This window comes from Piliocolobus tephrosceles, unplaced genomic scaffold (genome assembly GCF_002776525.5).
Source record: "Piliocolobus tephrosceles isolate RC106 unplaced genomic scaffold, ASM277652v3 unscaffolded_24171, whole genome shotgun sequence".
NCBI lineage: Eukaryota > Metazoa > Chordata > Mammalia > Primates > Cercopithecidae > Piliocolobus > Piliocolobus tephrosceles.
Genome location: NW_022306723.1, coordinates 1 through 9,747, shown reverse-complemented (window position 1 = coordinate 9,747; position 9,747 = coordinate 1). Strand labels below are relative to the sequence as shown.

At 52.8% G+C, this 9,747-nt stretch overlaps 1 protein-coding gene across 2 annotated transcripts; it reads right to left on the bottom strand.

Annotated features, from left to right (window-relative positions):
* Positions 1 to 402: 402 nt before the first annotated feature.
* On the bottom strand, positions 403 to 9,694 carry LOC111538508 (N-lysine methyltransferase KMT5A). Of its 2 annotated transcripts, none has more exons than XM_026450724.2 (4): positions 9,422 to 9,694; positions 8,182 to 8,338; positions 2,746 to 2,965; positions 403 to 1,670 (listed from the first exon to the last, which is right to left on the bottom strand). In XM_026450724.2, exons 1-4 carry the CDS (start codon positions 9,533 to 9,535, stop codon positions 1,412 to 1,414), a joined length of 750 nt encoding a protein of 249 aa, XP_026306509.1. In that variant the 5' UTR covers positions 9,536 to 9,694; the 3' UTR covers positions 403 to 1,411. The 2 variants fall into 2 exon arrangements, with proteins under 2 accessions (XP_026306509.1, XP_026306510.1); XM_026450725.1 differs by having other exon boundaries at positions 1,562 to 1,670; positions 2,742 to 2,965.
* Between the last annotated feature and the right edge of the window lie 53 nt (positions 9,695 to 9,747).

The following is a 9,747-nucleotide window of genomic DNA, read 5'->3' as shown; positions in this document are numbered from 1 at the left end:
TCCCAAAGTGCTAGGATTACAGGCATGAGCCACCGCACCTGGCCCAGTGCTGTCTTTAAGAGAGACCTAGCAGGCCAGGCGTGGTGGCTCACGTCTGTGATCCCAGCACTTTGGGAGGCTCAGGTGGGCGGATCACCCTACGTCGGGAGTTCGAGACCAGCCTGACCAACATGGACAAACCCCGTCTCTACTAAAAGAAAAAAAATACAAAATTAGCCAGGTGTGGCAGCAAACACCTGTAGTCCCAGCTACTCAGGAGGCTGAGACAGGAGAATCACGTGAACCCAACAGGTGGAGGTTGTGGTGAGTCGAGATCATGCCACTGCACTCCAGCCTGGGCAACAAGAGCAAAACACCATCTCAAAAAAAAAAAAAAAAGTGACCTAGCACAGTCTCCCACTGCCGCAAATGTTTTAAACAGCTCATTCTTGGCTGAAAGACATTGCCTTTTTCAGGCAATAAAATCAAAGCTGCTCTCTTTGGGGAAGAAAATGGACTTTATTATTTTTTTTAATGAAGCTTCATCAATTAAAAGAAAAAGAGAAAGAATACTAGACCACTGTGTATCTGAACATTTAACATCAAGAACACTGAAGGAGTCTGCATGAGGGTTGAAATGCTGAAACTGCCAAAGCTGGGTCCCCACCTCTGTGTAGGATGCAATCTTGAGTGCCTCTCCCAACCTGGTGGTCACTGTGGGGGTGAGGGAGAGCGGAGGGGCAGCCCCAGGTGTCCCTGAGGGGGAAGAGCAGAGGGACCTGCCACACCCTGGGTTTCCTTCACAGAAAAGCAATAACCACACCTCACTGCAGCACATATTGACTGCCTGCTGCATAGCTCAGCCCTCTGCAAACATGGCAGCAGAGGCCCGCACAGGCCAGCCGGCCTGCCAGCCGGTGCTGCTCACTGGTCTGCAGGCTCCTAGCATGGCAGCAGCATGGGAAAGAGCAGACAGGAGTGACAACGCTGAGGAAGCAGTGGTGGCGATAGTAACAGTTAGCTGGCACTTACTGAGTGTCAAGCATGGTTCTAAACGTTCCTCTTGCACAAGCACATTTACTGAATGCTCACCACAGCCCTAGCAGGTACTACTTTATTGTACCATTTTACAGACTGGAGAGCCAAAGCATGGACAGGGTAAGTGACTGGCCCGAGGCTATGCAACCAGCAAGTGGCTCCAAGCCAATGCTCTTTACCACCCTGGGCCACAACATGGAAACTTCCAGAAAACAGGTAGGAAAAGCCTCTGAAAGAACAGGCAGCCTTTCCCACAGTCCCAGGCTCCCAATGGCTCTGCCAACAAGTCCTGGAAAATCCACCTTCACAGTTGCGCCGGGCTTTCCCTGCCACATGCCACAAGTCACAAGGTTCCTTCACGCAAGTATCTTAACCAAGCCCTGCAGTGACCCCATCAGAAAGGCACGACAAGCTTTGTGAGGATCCCCGAGAGATCCAGGAGAAAACCAAGTCCAGAGACTTGCCCCAAGCTGACAAAAACAAGGCTCAGGACACACACACACCAAGCACTGTCCAGTGGGCCACCCTGCCCCTCCACGAACTGGAATTTAAAGCACGCGACTACCTGCAGCTCGGCTTTGCTCTTCCTGGAGCTCCTTCGGACAGGGTAGAAATCCGTAAGTTTGCGATTCTGTTGCGTTTTTCCTTGAGCTCTGGGTAAGAGGGGAAGAGGAGAAAATAAATATCAGGACCGAAAACCTAGAGGCACACAGCTCCTTAGAAGAAGGCACACACCAAGGAGGCACACAGCTCCTTGGAGATGATGTCACTTAAACTCCTTTGTCCACTGGAGCCTGCGGGTCACTCAGTTCAACTGCCCTTGAGGGCCTCAGAGGAGTTTCAAAGACAGGCTGCTGGCTGGGCGCAGCGGCTCATGCCTGTAAGCCCAACACTCTGGGAGGCTGAGGCAGGAGGATCACTTGAGCCCAGGAGTTCGAGACCAACCCAGGCAACACAGCAAAACCCCGTCTCTGAAAAAAGGAAAGAAATTAGCCAGGCATAGTGGTGCACACCTATGGCCCCAACTACTCGGGAGACTGAAGTAGGAGGATCACTTGGTCCCAAGACGTTGAGGCTGCAGTGAGCTACTGCACTCCAGCCTGGGTGACAGAATAAGACCCTGTCTCAAAAAACACAAGTCGGGTGCGGTGGCTCACACCTGTAATCCCAGCACTTTGGGAGGCTGAGGCGGGCAGATCACGAGGTCAGGAGTTTGAGACTAGCCTGACCAACATGGTGAAACCCTGTCTCTAACAAAATTACAAAAATAAGCAGGGCGTGGTGGTGTGCACCTGTAATCCCCGCTACTCAGGAGGCTGAGGCAGGAGAATCGCTTGAACACAGGAGGTGGAGTTTGCAGTGAGCCGAGACTGCACTACTGCACTCCAACCTGGGCGACAGAGACTCTGTCTCAAAAAACACAAAACAACAAAAAAAACACCAACCACCAAAAATCAAACAAAAAAGTAAATCTGAAAAAGAAGGGCTGCTTATGCTGGGGTGGGTGAGGCGGCGAGGAAGGAGAGGCTCTTGAACTCTGGACCCATGCCAGATCCAGAAACTGACAGACAGTGGCGTCCCAGCTGATGACTCGGAGCATCTGAGTCTTTGACGTAAGAGAGGCTGAGAGGTGGCCACTGAACCCCCACGGGCACCTGAGCAGGCTTCCCTGGGGTCAGAGGAAGCAAACTGCTCCACGTTAGGAAGAGGACTGAAGGGGGCACTTACTTTTTTCGGGGGGCCTGTTTGCCCTTGATGGGCTTTTTCAGGGCTTGCTTGGTGATGGCTGCATTGGTGGAATCACAAGATGAGGGTGGAGTTTTTGGAGGTTCTGCTGCTTCAGATTTTTGGTTTGGAAAAGGTGCCAGGGGACCTCTCCTGGCGTCTTTGATCTTCTGTTCCTCGGACTTCATGGCGCTCCGTACTGCATTCCCAGCATTTCTTTTCTCTGTAGGCGGAGGTGGGGGAAAGACAGGGGTTTATTCTGTACTCTGTCTCTCAATTTCTAGACCACCAGCTGCATTCTGAGACAGGCTTCGAGAAGAGAGGATCCGGGGTTTGTCAGGCAGGAGTGCCCTTGGCCTGCTAAGCCCCGTGTCCGCTATGGGCTATGACGGGAGGAGTGCCTAGCTCCAGCTCGATTTTTTGACCAAGACACTGGACAGAGGTTTTAGACTTCTGCGTCTTGATGTGGGAGATAGAGAGCCTGCGAGGCAGAGGCACCAGAGACAGAGATGCTGGCAAGGGCACCTGATCAGTAACTTTCAGGAATCAGGCTGCAGACTCAGATCAAAAGCTCCATTCCTGAAGGCTGGGACAGCATTAAGGGACAGGAGTAAGGTGACAAAGCAGAAACTCTTCCCCAGGAGCTGCCTGGCACCCTTCATTTCAGACTCTAAAGAAAAAGAAGGCCCCCTTCTAGTAGGGTTGAAGCCCCAGGTTCACAGCAGTGCTCAGCATGGTGCCCCAGCAGACCGGCCTGGGTATCAGGAGACACACGGTAATGATCTGTCACTTAAAACACTTGTGGAGTGCCAGTTTTGGAAAACTGTTTACCTTTTTAAAAAATGTTTTACTTTTAAAAAACTAAGTAAATAGGCTCGACACGGCAGCTCGTGCCTGTAATCCCAGCACTTTGGGAGGCCAAGGTGGGTGGATCACCTGAGGTCGGGAGTTCGAGACCGGCCTGGCCAACATGGTAAAACCCCATCTCCACTAAAAATACAAAAATTAGCCAGGCGTACTGGCAGGGACTTGTAATCTCAGCTACTCAGGAGGCTGAGGCAGGAGAACTGCTTGAACCTGGGAGGTGGACGTTACAGTGGGCCAAGCATATTGCACTCCAGCCTGGGCGACAGAGTGACAGTCTGTCTCAAAAAAAAAAAAAGAAAAGAAAAAAAATTAAGTAAATAGCGCGCTGCTCACAGATGTAAAATGGTGCAGCCGCTTTAGAAACAGTTTGGCATCTTCCCAAAAAGTTAAACATAGAGTTACCATATGACCCAGCAATTTCACTCCTAGGCATCTATTCCAGAGAATTAAAAACATATGTCCCCAAAAAAATCTATGCAGGAATATAACAGCTTATTTGGAACAGCCAAAAAGTGAAAACAACCCAAATGTCCATCAACAGATGAATAAACAAAATGCGGCCTATCCATACAAAGGAATATTATCCAGCCATAAAAAGGAGTGAAGGGCTGGGCAGGGTGGCTCCCCGGAGGTCAGGAGTTCGAGACCAGCCTGGCCAACATGGTAAGACCCCATCTCTACTAAAAATATAAAAATATGAGCCAGGCGTGGTGGTGCACACCTATAATCCCAGCTACTTGGGAGGCTGAGGCAGGAGAACCACTTGAATCTGGGAGGCGGAGGTTGCAGTGAGCTAAGATTGCACCACTACCCTCCAGCCTGGGTGACAGAGACTCCTTCTCAAAAATAAAAAAAAGGATTGAAGCACTGATACTTATTACACCATGGATGGACCTTGAAAATATGATGCTCAGGCCAGGCGCGGTGGCTCAAGCCTGTAATCCCAGCACTTTGGGAGGCCGAGATGGGCGGATCACGAGGTCAGGAGATTGAGACCATCCTGGCTAACACAGTGAAACCCCGTCTCTACTAAAAAATACAAAAAACGAGCCGGGCGAGGTGGCGGGCGCCTGTAGTCCCAGCTACTCCGGAGGCTGAGGCAGGAGAATGGCGTAAACCCGGGAGGCGGGGCTTGCAGTGAGCTGAGATCCGGCCACTGCACTCCAGCCTGGGCAACAGAGCGAGACTCCATCTCAAAAAAAAAAAAAAAAGAAAATATGATGCTCAGTGAAAGAAGCCAGACACATAAGGCCACGTATTTTGTGATTCCATCCATATGAAATGTCCAGAACAGGCAAATCCATAGAGACAGAAAGTACTTCAATGGTTGCCTTGGACTAGAGGGATAGGGGACTTGAAGGTGACACCTAATGGGTACCTTTCTGGGGTGATGGAAACGTTCTGGAAGTAGACCGTGGTAATGGTTGCACAACTCTGTGAATATACTAAAAACCACCCACTCATATGCTTTAAAATGAACATTATGAGATATTAACTATATCTAGATTAACAAAACAGAAAAATAAATAAATACATTAGGCCGGGTGCAGTGACTCCCGCCTGTAATCCCAGCGCTTTGGGAGGTCAACACGGGTAGGCCACCTGAGGTCAGGAGTTCAAGACCAGCCTGGCCGACATGGTGAAACCCCATCTCTACTAAAAATACAAAAAATTAGCTGAGCGTGGTGGTGGATGCCTGTAACCTCAGCAACTTGGGAGGCTGAGGCAGGATAACTGCTGGAACCCGGGACATGGAGGTTTGCAGTGAGCCAAGATCGCACCACTGCACTCCAGACTGTGCAACAGAGCGAGACTCTGTCTCAAACAAACAAAAAAAACCATTAAAACCATCCAGATCTTTCTTCCTCCTCTACACGCCTTCCTGGGTGAAATCAGAGAGAATTAAAGCCAGGACATCAGGCCCAGGAGTGTGTGGTGCCCGTGAACATCATCTGTCACTCAGTCTGTATCACAGCAGAATCATGGACAAGAAGAGCCTGGACTTTGGGGTCTCCAGAGTCCAGCTTACCTAAATTCTTTTTATTTTTAAATTAGAGATGGGGTTTCTCTCTGTTGCCCAGGCTGGAGTGCAGTGGCATGATCATAGCTCACTGCAGCTTTAAACTCCTGGGCTCTAGGAATTCTTGTGCCTTAGCCTCCCAAGCAGCTGGGACTACAGATGCATGCCACCATGCCAAGCTAATTTTTTTAATTTTCATTTTTGTAGAGACGAGGCCTCACTATGTTGCCCAGGCTGGTCTCAAACTCCTGGGCTCAAGTGACCCTCCTGCCTTGGCCTAGCAAAGTGCTGGAATTACAAGCCTGAGCCACCATGCCCAGACTCTGACCCAAGATTCTAATCATGGCCATTTAAAACCATGAGCCAAATACACTAGCTTGTATACCAGGCCACCATTTGGTACAATGTATGGACTGCCATATATATATACGTACATATATATATATATATACACACACGTTTTTTTTTCTTGAGACGGAGTCTTGCTCTGTCGCCCAGGCTGGAGTGCAGTGGCACGATCTCGGCTCACTGCAAGCTCTGCCTCCCGGGTTCACGCCATTCTCCTGCCTCAGCCTCCCGAGTAGCTGGGACTACAGGCGCCTGCCACCACGCCCGGCTAATTTTTTGTCTTTTTAGTAGAGACGGGGTTTCACCGTGTTAGCCAGGATGGTCTCGATCTCCTGACCTCGTGATCCGCCTGCCTCGGCCTCCCAAAGTGCTGGGATTACAGGCGTGAGCCACCACGCCCAGCCAAGACTACCCTATTTTAAAGGACTAGAGTCTGGGCAACTACCATTTATAGATAGCGCCTCTCCCCAATCCTATGGGCAGGAATTCTAAGTGCCGCAGGTCCAGGGATGAGCTGGCAGTCCGGGGGTGAAGAGCTGGCACATGGAGCCCATCACAAAGCCCTCTGGCATCCATGCTGCAACCACCCTTCAAAACAGTCCTGTGTGTGTGAGGTCAGACTCCTCTCTCCCCATTTACAGAAGAGAGAATGGAGGCTCAGAAGAGAGCAGCAACCTATCTAAGCCTCCTTCTTTCGGGTGGCAAACTTAAGATTGGAACCCAAGTCATTTGAAGAACAAATAAAACAATATTGCCCTGTGTACCAGGGGAAATCAAGCCCAGGGTGAGCTCCTGTCCCCAGTTCAGGGCTTGCCCAGCCCTGGTTCTCAGATCCGGCCCCAGAGGTCACGCCAAATCATCATGTATGACACTTTCTGCCAGCGAACACAAGGCTTCCTTGTATGGAGCTGCTGGCAGCCAGAGGCTTTGCTTCTTTCAGACAAGTTTTAATTAGAAGAGAGCATGGTGAATTGGGGAAAGTTGACACTCCCCACTGCAGCTTTGAAAGGGAATATTTGGATTAGAGCAAGATGTCGAAGAGGTTTCAGTTTGTTTTGCAAGACCAGTCTTCATCAACCCTGTATTTTCTTGTTCAACATTTTTTTTTTTTGAGACGGAGTCTCGCTCTGTCGCCCGGGCTGGAGTGCAGTGGCCAGTTCTCAGCTCACTGCAAGCTCCGCCTCCCGGGTTTATGCCATTCTCCTGCCTCAGCCTCCGGAGTAGCTGGGACTACAGGCGCCCGCCACCTCGCCCGGCTAGTTTTTTGCATTTTTTTTTTAGTAGAGACGGGGTTTCACCGTGTTAGCCAGGATGGTCTCGATCTCCTGACCTCGTGATCCGCCCATCTCGGCCTCCCAAAGTGCTGGGATTACAGGATTGAGCCACCGCGCCCGGCTTGTTCAACATTTTAACTCCAAATCTCATTGCATAGGATACTGCTTCAGAGACTAACATGGAATGCCTGAGTGGCAAGAAACTTTAGAAATGGGGTCAAGACAGCTAGGCGCGGTGGCTCATGCCTGTAATCTCAGCATTTTGGGAGGCCAAGGCCGGTGCATCAACTGAGGTCAGGAGTTCAAGACCAGTCTGGCCAACATGGTGAAATCCCGTCTCTACCAAAAATACAAAAATTAGGTGGGCGTGGTGGTGGCCGCTTGTAATCCCAGCTACTCAGGAGGCTGAGGCAGGAGAATCGCTTGAGCCCAGGAGGTGGAGGTTGCAGTGAGCTGAGATGGTGCCACTGCACTCGTCTGGCGGACAAGAGCAGAAATCCGTCTCAAAAAAGGAAAAAGAAATGGGGTCAAGGCCAGCTCATAAAAGGGAAGGAAGTCAGTTCCCTGCATGAACACATTAGTTAGGTCTGCAATTGCCTGGTCTGTACAACCTGAATTCATGACTTCTGCACTTTCAGCGCTTGTGAGCCTCTCTAATTGTGGGTCAGGTATGTTATTTTTGCAACTAAGCAAGACAGTCAAGCTTGAAGGACATGCTAACTCTTGTGAAAGCAGGGAGAACCTGTCAGACCAACAGGGCACACACCCTGGGACAAGCCACTCTTTTAGCAGCAAGACAGAACATGGCTCAAACCTCTCGAACCTGAGACTGAAATGGCTGGATAAATATTTATGTGCATTCTTGCAGAAGAGTGAGGCTTCTGCAACCCGACCAGCTGGGATCAGAACGAGGCCATTTCAAAAGCTTACCTTCTCGTTTCCTGTAGATTCCAGCTAATGGTTTCCCCTGGCATTTGACTTCGTGATGTGTAACTGAGTTCTCTTCCTGAAGGGGGAAACGCATTCCAGAGCATTTGTTCGGGCTCATGTAGGAATAGATCTTTGACTGCCCGGTAAACACATTCTCCTAAAAAGACAAAAGCATATTCTGAAAGAGGCTTGAAAAAGAAGATCCTAGAGCATTCACGAGGAGGAGGAATACAAAAGATGAAAATCAGACAACACCGTTTTTCAAAAACTGGGCTACCAGGGGATGCCAGCCCCAGTTGTCTCAGGAGAGCACTGGCAGGTTTAGAATCCCAGGTCCAGAGAAACGTTTCCTGAACGCGCTGGTCTCTAATTCACTAAGGGCACAGCTGGCCAGCAGGAGAGCCGGCTGCAACCAAGGTCTATATAGGAAGAAGACGGCCTACCCGCAACAGGGAGGTCAAAAGGACCTGGGCATGTGAAGAGCTAGGCTATCTTTAGGAGTTCACTCCCCTGGCAGGAGCCGCAGGGACTCAGCACAGAAACAGGCCCCGGGAAACCTGATTAACCACTTGGTGCTGAGGGCGGCTGGAGGGCCTGTCAGTACAGCCAGAGCCCCATGCGTGCCCAAGCCTGACCCCTCTCAAATCACTGCAGCCCCGCAGCCTCCCAGGGCTGCGACTGAAGGACTTCTCTCAGGGTGACTGGGGAAGCTGGGAAGAGCAGGAGCCACAACCAGCGCATTCGGGGCGGCCACTCTGTCGCAAGCCGCACCTGGGCGTAAGAGAGAGGACGGGTCGGTGGGGCGGTTCAGGTCACTGCGGGCGTCTCTGGGCGTGGGGCCGGCCCCTCCTCTGAGTAAGGAGACGGAGGAGGGCGTCCCCAGAAGCAAAGCGGGGCCCTGGACGCCTCAGGGACCATTCAACACCGAGGCGGCGAGACCCATGACCTCTCCAAGGGGCCCAGGCAGGCCCCGCACAGCCTGGAACGGCGGCCACCTCCGGGGAAGTAGGGTCTCGGGCTGCGGAGACGCCATGAAGGCGCAGTCAAACTTTTCCGAGGTCAAACACCGCCAGGCTCATGGCGGAGCCGTGTGGGCGCCACTCCCAGCCAGGCGGCAGCAAAGGGAGCGGCCCGGCCGGGCGCCCCGGGGCGGCGCGGGCAGGGACCCGGGATCGCCCATGTGCTCGCGGCCCCGGCCCGGCGGGCGCGCCGCAGGGGTGCGGGGAGGGTGCCTGCTTACCCCGTCGGTGCGGGGCCTCCCCGGGCCCCTCCGCTCCACCATCTCCGGGCCCGGGGCCGTCGCTGCCACCGCCGCCGCCGCCGCCGCCGCCTCCACCGCGCGGGGCTTGGACATCTTCCTGCCTGGAGAGGGGGACCCGGGGGAAGCGGGGGAGGGGGCGCTCAGGGCGCGGCGGGGCGGGGAGCGGGGCCGCCCGGGCCGGGCGCCGCGACGGCGCCTCCAGCCGCAGCCATATTTCGAGGCCCCGGCGCTGGTGAGCCGCCGGGAGGGCCGGGCCGGAGCCCGCGTCGCCCTCCCGCCGCCCGGCCCGGCCGGGCCCCGCGCGC